Below are 17,079 nucleotides of genomic sequence, written 5' to 3'. Positions count from 1 at the left end.
TTGTGTTTTTGGTGGTGGGATTCATGAAAATTTTGTGAAAATGGGTTTGCTTTTGCTGGGTTTTTGGAATTGAAATTGGATTTTTTTTATTGGTGTTTTTGTTAGGTTTTTAATCAGAGCCATTGGAGTTAATGAAATTTTTTTTTTAATCTAGGTAACCTATTTAACCTATAAATCTATCATTTAACTAGATTTATTATCAAATTAGGTTTAAAAATTATGATCTCATTTATCATTACACACCGTTTTGTATTATGTTTCATGTTAGATAAAATTTATTTAATTTTTTATATTATTAAATTATTTTATTGTGTTAATATTAAAAATAACTTTTTAAAAATAAAAAAATATTATTTTAATATAATTTTTAATAAAAAATATTTTAAAAAATAACTGCTACTATATTTATAAACACTTCTAAAAATATTTTGTTGGCTTTTTTTGGGAATTTCAAGAAAAAAATATTTTTAAATGAGTGTGATTGTGCATATGTACTTCTGGAACTGAGGAGAAATAAATTAGAAAAATTCAATGTTTTTTTTAACAAAAAGCTTATTTCAAAGATTTTTTTTTCCATCATGTTATTTACAACTATTATTTCTCTCCATTGAAATATTTTTTTCATCAATTAAATATATTTTTCTTCACCACCATTATTAATTTAATATTGCAATTACAAACTAGTTATTTTTATAAGAATTAGATTTAAAATAAAAAACTCTAATAACAAAGGAGACATAAGAGGCTAGTAGAGACCTAGGACTCAAAAATAAACAAGAAGAACTCATTAATATCATGCTCTAGCTTGAATTCCATTGTCGATGGGTCATTGAGGCCTTGGCAATGAAGAATACAAATACCAAGTTAACTCTAAATTGACCATGGGATAAACTGGGACTATATGAAATAAAGTGGAGCAATTTTTAATTTATAAGAGCTAAACTAAACTAAAATTTATGTACTCTTTTTATTTTTTATAAGTCTATCATTAGTCTGTTGTATGAGATCTCACCATTAAAATTGTTAAGATCATGAGTTAGACTTATAAAATCATATAATTTTATAAATCAATAAATATTTAACTTGTGAAATCATTTTAGAAACTCAAAAATGATTGAAATCAGATTAAATCGATAAAATTTAGTGAAATCCCATAAAATCATGATTTGAGAACTATTTTTACAATTTCATCAAGAATTACATACTTCAGGCTCCAGCTTTCTAGCTCACATCAATGTGAACTTGGCTATACCTTAAAGATTATAACCTTGGCTATACCTTAAAGATTATACTTATAATATGGCGTGGCCAAGTAAAGTGGTAGAGACTATATTAGAGTTTGATATTGTAGTAACTTTTATAGTTGTAATTTAAAAAAAGTTATTTTATAAAAAATATTTTTAATTGAGGTTAATATAATATTTATATATGTTTGGTTAAAATTGAGATTAAATAAAAAATAGTTTTTAATATATTTGATTACTAATACTTTTTAAATTGAGGTTATAAAATAAGTAAAAAATACATATATTAATATTGATGGTTCTAAATTTAAATATTGTAGAATTAATTGCTATTATTGCATCATAAAATAAATAACATTTTATAGAAAATATTTTTTATTATTCCATTAAATCATTTATCATTCCATTGCGTATAAAATTCATTCGATAACAATTATAATTTTTAGAATTTTTTAAACATATAATAAAATTAGATAAAATATTATCAGGTATAAAATTAATATTACAATGCGAGTAAATTTAATTCACTCTATACTAATTTTTAAAAAAAAAATTATTAAAAACTTAATACATAAAAAAAATATTTATATAAACAATATAATTCAATAATATAAGTGACTTGTATTGTTTATTATTTTAAATGAACAATACAAGTACATTACACTGTTAACGCAACCACGACAAAAATAAAATAGAGTTGCTTTTACTACTTCTGTACTTGAAACGTAAATTTATATAAAATTTAAGTGGTTAAAATTGTGGTTAGCTATTATCCAAATAGCTTGTAAATTAAAAATACACAAAACATAGACTTTATCATGTAATCAAAGAAGGACTTATAACATGATAAGGTCAATTAAAGTTATAAAGACTATATTTACAGCAATACAGTCTCCTATCTTCTTCTCAATCAAATTTTTTGTGTTTTTGGTGGAGGGATTCATGGAAATTTTGTTAAAATGGGTTTGCGTTTGCTGGGTTTTTGAAATTGGAATTGGATTTTCTTTATTAGTGTTTTTGTTAGGTTTTTAATCGGAGTCATTTGTGAGGAGTTGGTAAAAATGTTTTTTTTTATCTAGATGAACTCATTTCACCCATGCATCTATCATTAAACCAAGTTAATTATCAAATTAGGTTTAAAAATTATGATATCATTTATCATTATACACCCTTTTGTATTATGTTTCATGTTGGATAAAATTTATTTAATTTTTTATATTGTTAAATTATTTTGTTATGTTAATATTAAAAATAACTTTTTAAAAATAAAGAATTATGATTTTAATATAATTTTTAATAAAAAATATTTTAAAAAATAATCGCTACCATATTTATAAATACTTCTAAAAATATTTTGTTGGCTTTCTTTTTGAATTTTAAAAAAATAATATTTCAAATGAGTGTGACTGTACATATGTACTTATGCAATAGAGGAGAAATAAATTAGAAAAATTCAATGATTTTTTAACAGAAAGCTTATTTCAAAGATTTTTTTTCCATCATGTTATTTATAACTATTATTTCTCTCCATTGAAATATTTTTTTCTTCACCATCACTATTAATTTAATATTGCAATTACAAACTAGCTATTTTTATAAGAATTAGATTTTAACAAAAAAAAAAAAAAACTCTGATACCAAAGCAGACATGAGAGGCTGGTAGAGACCTAGGACTCAAAAAAAAGAAGAAGAACTCATTAATATTATGCTCCAGCTTGAATTCCATTGTCGATGGTCATTGAGGCCTTGGCAATGAAGAATACAAATACCAAGTTAACCCTAAATTGAACATGGGGTAAATTGGGACTATATGAAATGAAGTGGAGCAATTTTTAATCTATAAGGGCTAAACTAAACTAAAATTTATATATTTTTTTATCTTTTATAAATCTTTTATGACGCTCATTGTATGAGATTTTACCGATAAAATTGTTAAAATCACGAATTAACTTGTAAAATTATATAATTTTATAAATTAATAAATGCTTAACTTGTGAAATCATTTTAGAAACTCGAAAATGATTGAAATCAGATTAAATTGATAAAATTAAGTGAAATCCCATAAAATCATGATTTTAGAACTATTTTTATGATTTTATCAAGAATTACATACTTCGGCTCTAGTCCTCTAGCTCACATCAGCATGAGCTTGGCTGTACTTTAAAGATTATACTTATAGTATGACGTGACCAAGTAAAGTGGTAGAGACTATATTAGTGTTTGGTATTGTAGTAACTTTTATAGTTGTAATGTGAAAAAAGTTAATTTATAAAAAATATTTTTAATTGAGGTTAATATAATATTTACATATGTTTGGTTAAAACTATGGTTAAAATTAAGATTAAATAAAAAATAGTTTTTAATATATTTGGTTACTAATACTTTTAAAATTGAGGTTATAAAATAAGTTAAAAATATGTATATTAATATTGGTTTTAAATTTAAATATTGTAGAATTAATTACTATTATTGCATCATGAAATAAATAATACTTTATATAAAATATTTTTTATTATTCCATTAAATCATTTATCATTCCATTATATATAAAATTCATCCGATAACAACTACAATTTTTATAATTTTTTAAGTATGTAATAAAATTAGATAAAATATTATCAGGTATAAAATTGATACTATAATACGAGTGAATTTAATTCACTTTATATAAATTTTTTAGAAGAAAAAATATTGTTCACGTCACAATATAAGTGAATTTAATTCATTCTAAATTAATTTTTTTAAAAAAATTATTAAAAACTTAATACACTAAAAAAACTATTCACGTAAATAATGCAATTTACTTATGACAGTACAAGTAACTTGTATTATTTATTATTTTAAATGAACAATATAAATATATTGCACGGTTCATATAGCCCCGACAAAAATAAGATAGAGTTGCTTTTACTACTTATGTATTTGAAATATAAATTTATATAAAATTTAAATGGTTAAAATTATGGTTAACTATTAACCAAATAGCTTATCACGTAATCAAAGAGGGACTTATAACAAGATGTGGTCAATTAAAGTTATAAAGACTATATTTATAGAATGACGTGATCAAGTAAAGTTTTCATAATCACTTATATTAATAGGTATTTGGCAATTGACATAATTTTTTGTTTGTGTTTTTAGATTTTTTTTAAATATTTTTAACATCAAAGAATATTTTTATATTTGATATATTATTGTTAAAAGTTAATATATTAATATAAAAATATTTTAATATATTATTAAATAAAATATTTAATCTATTTAGAAGTGGGGTGGAGATTATTGTTTTTTAAAATATTTTTTATTAAAAAATATTAAAATAATATATTTTTTTTTATTTTTTAAAATTTATTTTTGATATCAACATATTAAAATAATTTAAATTATAAAAAATAATTTAAAAAATAATCTATAGTTTTTTTTAAATATAAAAATAACTTTTTATGATTTTATAATTTCACAATTTATTTTTACAATTTAAATTTATTTTATATTTTTATACCGTGTTAAAAATATCTTGCCGACAACAGTATCCGGAGGAAGGGTTTTTAACTTTTTATCCTTATTATCATTAACAATAAATAACTACTTAGTCATCCTCTCAATAATTTCTTATAAAAGAATGTTTTTTTATTTAAGAAAAAAATCAAAATTAATCAGATCTCTAAGCTTGCTCGTTTTGACCCCTCCCCTCTCCCCCCATCTCTCTTCTCTCTCGCTGTGTACCAGAGCCAGATAAAAAAAAGGTACGTCTCCATTTCAGATCCAAAATTCTCATTTCTCTCCTTTCACTATCATTTCATAAATAAATCAATAAACTAATAATAATCTCTCATCTATTTTTTACTGATAGAATCGGCTGCAGAGAATTGGAATTTTCGTTTTTTATGCTCTTCAATATTTCAATCTAGTTGGTTGGTTAGTTAGTGTGGTTGGGTTTTGATGCTGAGCAGTGAGTGAGTGAGTGAGTTATTTCGGTGCCTCTGATTGATTAAGCTTTGTTTGTTTGCTGGCTAAGAAAACGTAGGGAAGTTTTGGATATTTTATTAGTTTTTTATATTTATTGATCCGTTCCTGCTGTGGATTTCAAATTTTGAACTTGAAAAGCTTTTTTTTAAAAAAAGAAATTTAGGCTAAATGGTATTTATGTGCTGAATGTTAATGACGTTTCTGTTTTTTATATGGAAATTAGTTTTGCGGATTTTGATTAATGTATTGGAATTAATTTGATTTTTTTTTTTTTTGTGAATGAAGGTTGATAATGGGTTTAGAAACAAACAATCACGATATGGAGGAGGGAACGCTCGAGATCGGCATGGGTAAGTTTTGCACATTCTTCTACCTATTATATTTGTGCAGTGTTGTTCGATGGTAATAAATAACAAATTTGGTTCGGAGATATCATGTGAATTGTAATGGAATTGAAACTGATAATGGACTGGTGAAATATATAAAAATGTTCGGAATGGGAGGAAATTGGTTAGGAAGATACAGATTTTTTGTTTAATTTAATTTTGCCAAGTGTTTTAAGGGCGATAATCGAGGTGGTATGGGGTTGCTTTCATGAGCTTAAATTTTTTGTTTGATGTATTACAGAGTATAGAACTGTTTCTGGAGTTGCTGGACCTCTTGTTATACTTGAAAAAGTGAAGGTAAATACTCCTGTTTTCTTGATTGAAATAATCAGGATAATTTGTTTGTTTTATTAAACACTATGGTGCTGCTTCCTTTTTTTTTTTTGATTGGTGCATTGTTTGATTCACTGTGTTAGGGACCCAAATATCAAGAGATTGTTAATATTCGTTTGGGAGATGGATCAACCAGACGTGGTCAAGTCTTGGAAGTTGATGGGGAGAAAGCTGTTGTTCAGGTGATTACTATTCAGCATTCTCCTTCTTTTTTCTGTGTCTGCAGGTTGGATATGAGTTGGTTTCTTTCCTGGTTAAAGTAAATTGCTTAACTTAAAGTTTGTGACTTGGTCGTGCATGTCTAATTGTAGAAGGATTTGTTATAAATTGAGTTGCTTCAAGATGATGCTTTTAGCTTAATTTGTAGTGGATCTTTTCTTTGGGTCAGCTACTCATAATGAATCTTTAATCAGTTGTGGTGTGAAAAAAAGTGCTCCTGTTTTAAAGTCTGAATGCATTTTTTACATGGTATTTTGTTGGCCAGGTTTTTGAAGGAACCTCTGGCATTGACAACAAGTTTACAACTGTGCAATTTACTGGAGAGGTATGAAGTCTTATTTATTATTATTTTATTTTAAAAAAGTTCTTAATTTTTCATATCAAAGAAACAATTGCAGTTGCTCATGCTAATGAACCTTGAACTTGTTAAACGTTGCAAATTAAATGTTGGAGATTTTAGTAGGTACTTTGAGCTGCTTAAACTATCTTCACGCTAATGTGTTTGCATGCCAGCAAACAAACTTTTACCAGAGAATTAGATCTCATTTTGCTAGAAATTCAATTATAACTTGTTCTTCTGGGAAAAATCTGCAGAAAATAGCTTCTGAGGTGAAAATATAAGTAGAGAATGAATTGCATTTATATCTTAAAGAAACATGGCTGAGCCTTACCACTGAGGCAAGTACATAAATTCATGTATTTCATAATTTTCAGCAGGTTAGGAGTTAGGACTTGTAAATTTCAAGGATAAAGTTCAAGTTGATATTAATATTTGATTTTTTTTTTCCTGATGTGGAATATTGCTAGTGCTGGATTTTAGTATATGCCTCTTAAGTCATTACTAATAGAGAAGTTAGTGTATGGCCATTTACATCTTTGCATTATGTAACCCTTTAAATTTTAAATTTTAAATTTTATCATAGAAGCCTCCTTGGAGTCTAGGTCTACTCTATTGATACACTTACTTTCCCTGGCCTTTTTTGTAGGTTTTGAAAACTCCAGTCTCATTGGACATGCTTGGCCGCATTTTTAATGGTTCTGGGAAGCCTATTGATAATGGTCCTCCTATTTTGCCTGAAGCTTATTTGGATATATCTGGTAGGCTATCTTTTGAAGTGAACAGTCTTTATTAATATATGTTGCTTGCTGACACTTTTAGAGTTAATAATATTAACGGCCCTTCACTATATGTTATGCCTTCTGCAGGGAGTTCAATCAACCCTAGTGAAAGAACCTATCCTGAGGAGATGATTCAGACAGGGATTTCGACAATTGATGTCATGAATTCTATTGCTAGAGGACAGAAGATCCCTCTGTTTTCTGCTGCTGGTCTTCCCCATAATGAAATAGCTGCTCAAATATGTCGCCAAGCAGGTTTGGTAAAGCGATTGGAGAAGTCTGAAAATCTTCTTGAGGTAACATCCACACTTTATTGCACAGTTATAATTAGACTCACAATCCTGTTCCTGCTAAGTGAAATAACTATTACATTCATGGTTGAATAATGTTCCTGTATAATGGAGCCTTGACAGTATATTCTTTTGAGACATTGTAATAAATAAAACATATTTTCAAATGGAGATAGTAGCATCATCATCAGAAGTTAAATTTAATGTGTACTGCAATTATATCACACTTCAAAATTACTTCAAAAGCTCTTTTGCTGTTGAGTTATCAATATTAGTTGAATTCCTTGATTTTTTAAGTGCCAAATCAAATTGCATGTGCAGTATTACTTCAATTCCCTAGTTTCTTTTGCCTTGAAATAGGAGCTTGTTGTTACTCACGTAGTTGTTTGGTTGACATTTCTTTCTCAGCTCTTTTTAACTAAATTTTGTAATTAGGTTACTAACTTGCCATGTGAACTTTCAGGGTGGGGAGGAGGAAAATTTTGCCATTGTATTCGCAGCTATGGGTGTAAACATGGAAACTGCACAATTTTTCAAACGTGATTTTGAGGAAAATGGGTCAATGGAAAGAGTGACCCTCTTTCTAAACTTGGTAAAGTTTTGCTTTGACATTTGAACCTTGTTTTTGTTGTATTCTTGAACATGTAGTTTTTTTGTGGCTGAAGGTTGTAATTTATTATCTTGTACCATTCATGAATTCTTTCTGAAATTTGATTCTCTTAATGTGTCACAGGCAAATGATCCTACAATTGAACGTATTATCACACCTCGTATTGCTCTTACAACTGCAGAATATTTGGCATATGAATGTGGGAAGCATGTTCTTGTCATATTAACAGATATGAGTTCTTATGCTGATGCTCTTCGTGAGGTGAGTTAAAGCAACATATGTGAGAATGTATCTTACTGAGTTTGTACATACATTAGAAGCATTTACTTGCATGCATAAATATCTATTGTTATATTTTTTTGTGGGTCTATTGCTCAATACATTTAGCTTGTTTCTGGAGTATTAATTGTCAGCTGTTCAGTTTGTTTGAAATTCAGACAGTTAACTGTTTAAATTATAATATTACCAGGGACATTATGAGATATTCAAGTTTCATGTTATTGTGTTTGTGTGACAAAAACTATTGATTGCCAATCCAGGTGTCTGCTGCCCGAGAAGAAGTACCTGGAAGGCGTGGTTATCCGGGATATATGTACACTGATTTGGCAACAATATATGAGCGTGCTGGTCGTATTGAAGGGAGAACAGGCTCCATCACCCAAATTCCAATTTTGACTATGCCAAATGACGGTAATGTATTCTCAGACCACACTGAATATCCTGTATTTCTTTCCTTGAACAAGAACACTTTCTTTAACTTGATTTTCTTATTTGACCAGATATAACTCATCCCACCCCTGATCTTACTGGATACATCACAGAGGGACAGATTTATGTTGACAGGCAGCTACAAAATAGGCAGGCAAGTTCAGAGGGCACATGATGGATCATTTCTCTTAGCTGTCTTACAACATGTCATGGGTCCTAGGTAACTTAGATTTCTCCATGTAGGAGCTTTTGATTGAATGTTGACCCATTTTGATTGGCAGATTTATCCTCCTATCAATGTCCTCCCATCTCTGTCTCGTCTCATGAAGGTAAGGATGAATCTTCTCTGAATTCTCAATGCATCAAAGATTCAAATGCTAGATGGTTCATAACCAATTAGAAGGTACGAGGCATATTATAAATTGTGTCATTGATTACCATTGTAGAGTGCCATTGGTGAGGGAATGACTCGCAAGGACCATTCTGATGTGTCCAACCAGGTCTGATTTGTTAACCATTGTTGCTTGGTTTTTAGTTTATTGTCCCATTTTAAGCTGTCTAACCTTTGATTTTATTCAAAACTTCTTTATCTCTCAGCTGTATGCAAACTATGCTATTGGGAAGGATGTTCAGGCCATGAAAGCAGTGGTTGGAGAAGAAGCTCTTTCTTCTGAAGATCTGGTCATTACACTCCCCTGTTCTCACACAGTTTTGCTGCTATGTTTGTAATTATTTGATTTACGGGAACTAACATGTGCTCTTCAATAAACAGCTATATTTAGAGTTCTTGGACAAATTTGAGAGGAAATTCGTTGCTCAAGGAGCTTATGACACCCGCAATGTCTTCCAGTCACTTGATTTGGCATGGACTCTGCTTCGCATCTTTCCCCGTGAGCTACTCCACCGTATACCTGCTAAGACCCTTGACCAGTTCTACAGCCGAGATGCAGCTAATTGAGAAAAGAAGTTTGTAGTCTTTTGATTATTTTCTTTCTATGAGCTATAAGAAGTTGATCTGTCCAAAGTTCCTTTTCTTCATAAATAATAAGGTAGTGTGCCCATTTGGGTCACGAATTTGAAGGTGTCCGGCTCGTCGAAAGACCAAAAAAATTGAGGACTGTGCTACCTTGTAATTTATTTATTAGCTGGTCATGATGATACCTCTTACCCAGTCGTGGGACTTATAGTAAAGTTAGGGCCTGGCCTTATGTGATGCTTGTTGTTTTGCCTTTTTTTCAATTTATTTATTTTGTAAGCCGATCTTTATATATAGATACATATAGAGGAAATCTAGCGTTTTATTTATCTATTTCAACATTTTTTTTTCAAACAAAGCACAAGCCAATAATTTCATGCTCCCGTGATTCCTCTTTCCTGGTTCAGCAGCATCTTATGATTAATGTTACAATTAACAAAGTTCGCGGATGTATGGTTTTCTTAATTTGGGATTTAACCCATAAAATGGATACCATCTGGCGGCAAGATGGACGTTGTTCAAGCAATATATTTTTAGGTTTTATTTATTTGTTGAAAAGTTATTTTTTTAGAAAAGTTATTTTTTAAAAAAAATAAATTCTTGAAAAGTGAATTATTTTTTTATTGTTGATAGTATTATAAAAAATAAATTGAAAAATATTTTTCAGTGTTGATTATGTTACGGAAAATAAACTGGAAAATAATTTATTAATATAAAAATAAGGATTAAAGTTAATATAAAAATTAAATTTTAAGAAATGAAATTGAAAAATAAATATTCAAAACAATATATATATATATATAGCAATCAAAAGTTTAAGGATCAACTTTGATATAATCATCAAATAATAACATTTCTAATTTTTTTATAATTTTCTAATTTTTTTATAATTTTCGGGAAACGTTTTCCATCTAAATTTTTCAGAAAAACATTTTCATGAAAACCAAGCCAAATTTTTCTTGAATTGAAAAGTATTTTCCGTTGATTAACTTTCTTAATGGCAAACAAACACAAGAAAATTTAAAAAATAATTTCTTGAAAATCATTTTATGAAAAATAAACACAGCCAAAAAGAAAAATATTTTTTTGAAAACTAAGCCAAATTTTTCTTTGATTGAAAAATATTTTTCGTTCACCAAAAAGTATTTTTTGATGACTGGAAAGTGTTTTTCGTTTACCGGAAAATATTTTTTATTAACCAATTTTTTTAAATACAAAAAAATTTTAAAAATAATTTTTTAAAAATTAGTTTTTAGAAAATAAATATGACTACTTTTTCAGAAAATAGACATAACCTTAATTTATTATCCATTTCAGATTTTGTTATACATTATGTGCCCTTGCAAAGTCATTTAGCAGACAAGCCTTGGAAGTGAGCATGAACATCTGCTTTCACTTGACCGCTCCTCCATCGTACTGCCACTGGTAAAGCTTTCTCACAACGGCACGCTACACATCTCGCGTCCTCAACTCCCTTGACACGTAGCCATGCTGCTCGCAGTCTCAAATCCAAGCCATGTGTGATCCTACCGTCTGCGCACATCACACTATGGGTTCCCGCGCGCATGCTTCAAACTGACAGGAATGATCCATTGGACTCTTTAGGACCGTAATCAATCATGGTAAAAACAAAGGGAACAGAAACTCGTACACAGCTCTTAGCTCTAGGCTGAAAGGGAAATGCCAAGGGAGCCATCGGCAGAAGGATCATTCGTCTAAAAGCGAGGCTTAAAAAAGGACAGTAAAAAGAAATCCAAGAGCAAGGTATTGCTTGATGATAATGTCTTTAATATGGAAAAGTTTATTAAAAGAAGCTGGCAGGACACAAACCATGAACAACAAAACAATCTTTCAAAAGGTGTTCAGGCTTTTTTCAGAGTGGTTTCAAAAGGTAATCAGATTTCTAGATCCTACAGGATACAAAAATTACGCACCCGACATTTCCTCTTCTTTCGCAGATATTGTACAGAACTGGGCTAGGCATTGGTTTTCTTTCTCCAGTAATGTATTAGGGGCTAATTAATAAAAGAGATCAATAGTGTTAAAAGTGGTCAGATGGATTAACTTCAGCCTGCTTTTGATGTTCTTGCTACTTTTGGCAGTACAACTGAACTGAGATCCCCAGGATAAGGAGTCCACAGGCCTAACCCGCCTCTGCTCTCCTTCATACTGCTACCGTTCCCCTTGAATTCGCTTATACTTTTTACCCACTCTACTTTGGATGAATGCTCTCGGGTGTGTGGATGCAACACGAACAGTGAGTTGTACTCACAATTTGGAAACATGAAGAACTTGAATGCACCTCCTAATCTGTAAACAACATAGCCAAAACTCAATTGGTCTCTTGGTGTGAAGAGGTTGACCTCGTTAAACCACAAGCAGCTAAACAGGTTACTCATAGCTGTATGTTCCCGTATGATAATAGCTCCCTCTGGCACATCTGCATTTACCGGCATCAATAAATAGACGAGAAAAATTTATGCAAATCACCATGATTATCACTTTTACAGCCATCTGGGCGCTAATTTGCTCCTATGTAAAATGTTATAACTTGCAAGTGAACTAGCAATCATATGAACACGTTTCACCCCAAAAACCTAGGAAGTGCAACAAAATAAAGGATTAAGGAGGTCGTGATTTCTCTTCTTACCACTAACACTGCTTTTCTTCGGACTCCAGGACTCCATTCCCTCATAATAATATATTTTCATATGGAGATCAATGAGGGGTCGGGCATAACGTTTCCTCTGCTTATTTGCATCAGCCTCCTCATATATGCTTCGATGATGTTTGTGCTGAGCAATGGCAAATGTATTCTTCCCATGCCATAAGTATCTGCAGATCAAAGGCCATTCAAATTACCTGCTACCAATTCCTTTTATGTTCACAGACAGAAACATGTGCTTGTGCACATGCACGCGCGTGCTTGTGTCAATGATAGCAGCGAAGCAAAGGGATCATAGTCATGCCCATAACCCTTGTCAGCAAGAGTTTATCTTCAAAGGTTATTTAACAGACAACATACATTTCACTCATGCTGTAAGATAGCACTATAACAAAAGAAACGCTAACCTTCAAGTTTTAAGTTCATTTACTTTTCATCTCCACCATTGTGATTAAAATGACAGGACTAAAAGACATGACCTGTAAATTAACCATGCAAGGAAGTACCTTTCTAGAATTTGTAATGGATCAACAAGCAACTCCATTTTACCATCAATCCAGATACTGTACCGTGCTTGAGGAAATAATCTGTGGGTTAAAATCTTGGGAACTTTCCCATTCCTTCTAGGCTCGTCATAAGGTGAATGCTTCAGCAGAATAAGACGCCAAATACCGACCCATAGTCCCCTGCTATGGTCCTCCCTGACAGTAACATTTTCCTTTATGAAATCAAGAGAGATCTCATCCACCACCATGAGAAAACAAAAGAGTTTCTTAGAACGGTCGCTTATATTTGAAGGCTGGTGAGGTACATCATATCCGTCGAAAATTCCAGATGCAACCACAAACCTACAGTTCTTGACATATTCAACATCTACAAGATCCATGTCTGCACCACCATTGTGCATAAATCCACAATGCACCTGAAAGGCAGAATGCAAATTTAAAAATAAGAAACAGAATTAAATTCACTGAAGGACAGCCATAAGTAACAGAAGATTTCAACTTCCAGTCTTCCACTAATTGTGAAAAGGTGATTCACATAATATCCAAAAACATCCAATTCCCTCCATCATCATTTAATAGAAATAAATTACCTCGAAGATTAATTTGCTATTGTCAGGAATAAAGAACTAAACTCACAACAAAATTGACTTTACAATGAGTGTTTATGTATGTACCTTCATGGAAGAGCTTAAATTAAAACTCTTCTCTCTTTGTTTCCAGCTTTGATGTCCTCCAAATAATGGGGATGACTGAGACCCATAATCATCCTCCATAACATAGGAAATGTTTTTAACAATTTGGTCATGAGTTCTTCCCTCCGGAATAACTATTCTTTCAGGGTTACCGATAACAGGGATCGGACAACCTAAAGATTCAGAGGCAAGTAGTGTCAATTATAACAACCACATAGCGATCAACACTTCAAGGAACAGATGTTACTATAATTCTTACGATGTTGCTGCGGCACAAATCCCCACGTGTTTAAAAAGTTATATACCTTGCTTTCTTTATTACAGATAACTGCATGCCAAACATAACCATCATATCAAACCACATAACACAAATTTGTATAACGCATATACCAGGATTGCATCATCATGTTCACATAAACAGTTGGCAAAAACAATACAGATATCCCATGCAATTCTTGAACAAGGTGTCACTCCTATAATGGGAAACTTTGCATCTACCAATTTCTTGAATTGCCCAGATTGTTAGAATCCAAGAAAAAACAAGTCATCTTATCACTAACCTCGCATAAGCGCGCGAATCACAATGAGTAAATACACAAACAAACGAGTAGCGGGACTTAAAAATGTTGGTAAAACATTTACCTGAAAAGAATACAGAAGAAGACTGACAAGACCAAACATGAAATGATAAGACACCAAGAATGAGTAACATCCAAAGAATGCCGGCAACAAGAACCAAGCGAACAAATCCTCTCTTGCAAATTATCTTCATAGGATAATCACTTGGCAACTTCCCAGCACTAAAAAAACCTCCACCATCTGTTTCACCATAACACCACCATCAGACTGGACTGAAACAAAAACACAAAACCCATTACTGCCAAAATCACAAAGAACACAAACCCATGTGATTAAATAGTCATTACCTTTAGAATTATTTGATGGTGTTTGATTATTATCGTTGTTGCTACGGTAGTCTCCACCTCTCCGGTTCAACCTTAAAGAAACGGACCGTTGCCCATCACTCTCCATAAGATTATTATTAATATTCACTGAATTGATCCCTCTTTCTTCAAGAAAATGAGTTCCAAAAACTTGATAAAAATCTTGAAATTAATAAAAAGATTGCCGGTAAATCACAATGACTGGCAGATCTGGGAAGTATAAGTAAAGAACGAAGCGCGGTGAAATTAATCTATCTACCAATTATTTAGAACGTATTAACGTAAATGTTTCGTCTTATTCCCTTTTTTTTCCTTGTAGAAAGCTGCTTGTAGTTGCAATGGGCTGGTTTCTTGATTTGTAGTGACAGATGGCCTAAATGTTATGACTTGGACCTATTTTTCTCCACCCTGGGAGTTTGGACCCGTGGTTCATATGTCCCACTTGATCCAACGGTGCTACATGGCTCAAATTAGTCAAAATTTATGGTCTGGATTGCTCCATCAAATTCGTACCAACTCAACTGATAATGGGTTGGGTTCTTCACGGAAATGTATTTTTCGTATTAATATATGCTTGGTAAGTGATAAAAGAAAAAAAATAAAGTGATAATAATAATAATAATAACGACGACGACGACAGTGATGGTGTGATAAAGAAAATACCGATATAGAAACGAAACGAAGTGGAGGTGTTGGGTAGCGTATTGTTAGTAAATTAAAATACCGGTAGAGAAACGAAACGAAGTGGGGGTGTTGGGTAGCGTATTGTTAGTAAATTATTTCAAAAAATATTTTGGTAATATGAAAATACTTTTTATAAATTAATTATAAATTAATGTATTAATTGATTTTTAAATACTTTATGGAAAAACAAATAAAAAAACATTTTTTGTAAAATCTTTTCCACAGATTAGTTCACAGCTAAGCCCATTGGTTAGAGAACGCGTTATTCAAGCCCAGAATTGGAAACTTACGAGCTAGACAGGAATTGAATCCAGACAAGCCGACCGTTCCGGCTTCTTTCTGTCTGTCTGAGGACTGCAGCAGCAAAGGATCTCAAATACAAGTATATTCATGAAACAATGGCATCATGTTCCCTGTTTTTGCTTGCATGTTCGCCTGAAGACAAGACCTGCCGCCTGTTTCGCTACAATTTGGATTGTTGATGAAGGAATAAACAAGATCATACGTTCTAATCAAGCTCTGCTGGAGGTCCTTTGACTCAAGTAGTCACCTAGAAGAAAAGACTGGTGTTGCCCAATGCAGCTCCCCCCATTTCTGCACTGCGGTTGAAGACGGATGGACGGACACTGCCCTGATACAGTACCTAATTAGTCAGTCTACATCAGAGGAAGGATCAAAGTATTAAATTCTGATTTGGAGAAGACTATAAGAGGAAGGAAAATCATTTGACAGGGCAATGATTGTTTTTTTTTTTCTTCTCCTTTCGTCGGCGAAAATTCTTGGTGAGAAAACGCAGATCTGAGAACCCTTGAAAGACCCCAGGTCCCGAACAACAACGCTCACGGAGGATGAACCGCCAATAAGCAACTTCTGATAGGCATCTCATTTCGCTTTTCTGCAGCCTGTTTCCAAAGTAGAGATAGGACTTCTCAAAGAAAAGGCATTTTAAGGACGATACAAACTTTGTATCGTTACATTGTATGTTGAATTCAAGGTTATTCATATAGTTTTGAATCTAAGCATGTATGTTGCGAGGAAATAACTATACATAAACAATAAAAATGTAAAATATACTCAAATATGCAAGTTGATGGGCTACTTTGTGTGCATCCACTTAAAAAATGGACCAACCTTTTACTTTTATCTTGAATTCTAGTTATTTACAAGCCATTTAACTCATATTTCACCTTGGGTTATAATTTTTTTATTAAAAAAATAATAGGTATACTAGTTATTTAACTGTGTTTTTTTACATAGAAAAATTAAAGTGTAAATTCAAAAACTTGTCCATTTATTTAACTAAATAAATCAATAACTATTTATGTAAATAAATAAAAAATTATTAACAATAAACATGAAAGAAACTGTAAAAATGAGATTTTCACCGAATACGTTTATTAAATTTATTTATTTAAATAAATAAAAGATAAATCAATCCTAAAAAAACTTATAATTTAAATGATAAATACAAATAAAATTATCTAAATAAACTTATACCATAAAAATTATTATTCAAGGCCGAATATATTAGCAAAATGTAAAGAATGAATACCTTTTTTTTTTTTTATTACGTGAGTGTCCGGGCCAGCTTACGCGCACCACGACTAATCTCACGGTTCACTGAACATCCTGCAAGCTCAGGGAACAGGTAAGGCACCGCGGGGGTGACAGACGTACCACACAGAGAGGAGCCAGCAGACATAGGAAGGAAACCACTCGCCAGCCCCACTGCCA

The 17,079-nt window shown here is 31.3% G+C and overlaps 2 protein-coding genes across 6 annotated transcripts; one reads left to right on the top strand and one right to left on the bottom strand.

Annotated features, from left to right (window-relative positions):
• The first annotated feature begins 4,912 nt into the window (after positions 1-4,912).
• LOC105141193 (V-type proton ATPase subunit B 2) lies at positions 4,913-10,104 on the top strand. Of its 3 annotated transcripts, none has more exons than XM_011048343.1 (15): positions 4,913-4,990; positions 5,499-5,563; positions 5,841-5,896; positions 6,016-6,114; positions 6,417-6,476; positions 7,138-7,249; positions 7,358-7,566; positions 8,024-8,152; positions 8,294-8,431; positions 8,710-8,860; positions 8,950-9,032; positions 9,160-9,207; positions 9,325-9,378; positions 9,476-9,559; positions 9,651-10,091. In XM_011048343.1, exons 2-15 carry the CDS (start codon positions 5,506-5,508, stop codon positions 9,834-9,836), a joined length of 1,467 nt encoding a protein of 488 aa, XP_011046645.1. In that variant the 5' UTR covers positions 4,913-4,990; positions 5,499-5,505; the 3' UTR covers positions 9,837-10,091. The 3 variants fall into 3 exon arrangements, with proteins under 3 accessions (XP_011046645.1, XP_011046646.1, XP_011046644.1); XM_011048344.1 differs by having other exon boundaries at positions 4,919-4,990; positions 5,496-5,563; XM_011048342.1 differs by lacking the exon at positions 4,913-4,990 and adding an exon at positions 5,172-5,200 and having other exon boundaries at positions 9,651-10,104.
• Positions 10,105-11,621: 1,517 nt separating this feature from the next.
• Positions 11,622-15,045, bottom strand: LOC105141189 (Sept9 (DUF616)). 3 transcript variants are annotated; one of them, XM_011048335.1, is made up of 7 exons: positions 14,644-15,045; positions 14,360-14,536; positions 13,977-14,045; positions 13,700-13,890; positions 13,026-13,441; positions 12,505-12,689; positions 11,622-12,294 (listed from the first exon to the last, which is right to left on the bottom strand). In XM_011048335.1, exons 1-7 carry the CDS (start codon positions 14,747-14,749, stop codon positions 11,921-11,923), a joined length of 1,518 nt encoding a protein of 505 aa, XP_011046637.1. In that variant the 5' UTR covers positions 14,750-15,045; the 3' UTR covers positions 11,622-11,920. The 3 variants fall into 3 exon arrangements, with proteins under 3 accessions (XP_011046637.1, XP_011046638.1, XP_011046640.1); XM_011048336.1 differs by having other exon boundaries at positions 14,360-14,568; positions 14,644-14,735; XM_011048338.1 differs by having other exon boundaries at positions 14,360-14,563; positions 14,644-14,732.
• Between the last annotated feature and the right edge of the window lie 2,034 nt (positions 15,046-17,079).

Source organism: Populus euphratica, unplaced genomic scaffold (assembly GCF_000495115.2).
Source record: "Populus euphratica unplaced genomic scaffold, PopEup_1.0 scaffold115.1, whole genome shotgun sequence".
NCBI classification, from domain to species: domain Eukaryota; kingdom Viridiplantae; phylum Streptophyta; class Magnoliopsida; order Malpighiales; family Salicaceae; genus Populus; species Populus euphratica.
This window is presented reverse-complemented; position numbering and strand designations above follow the sequence as displayed.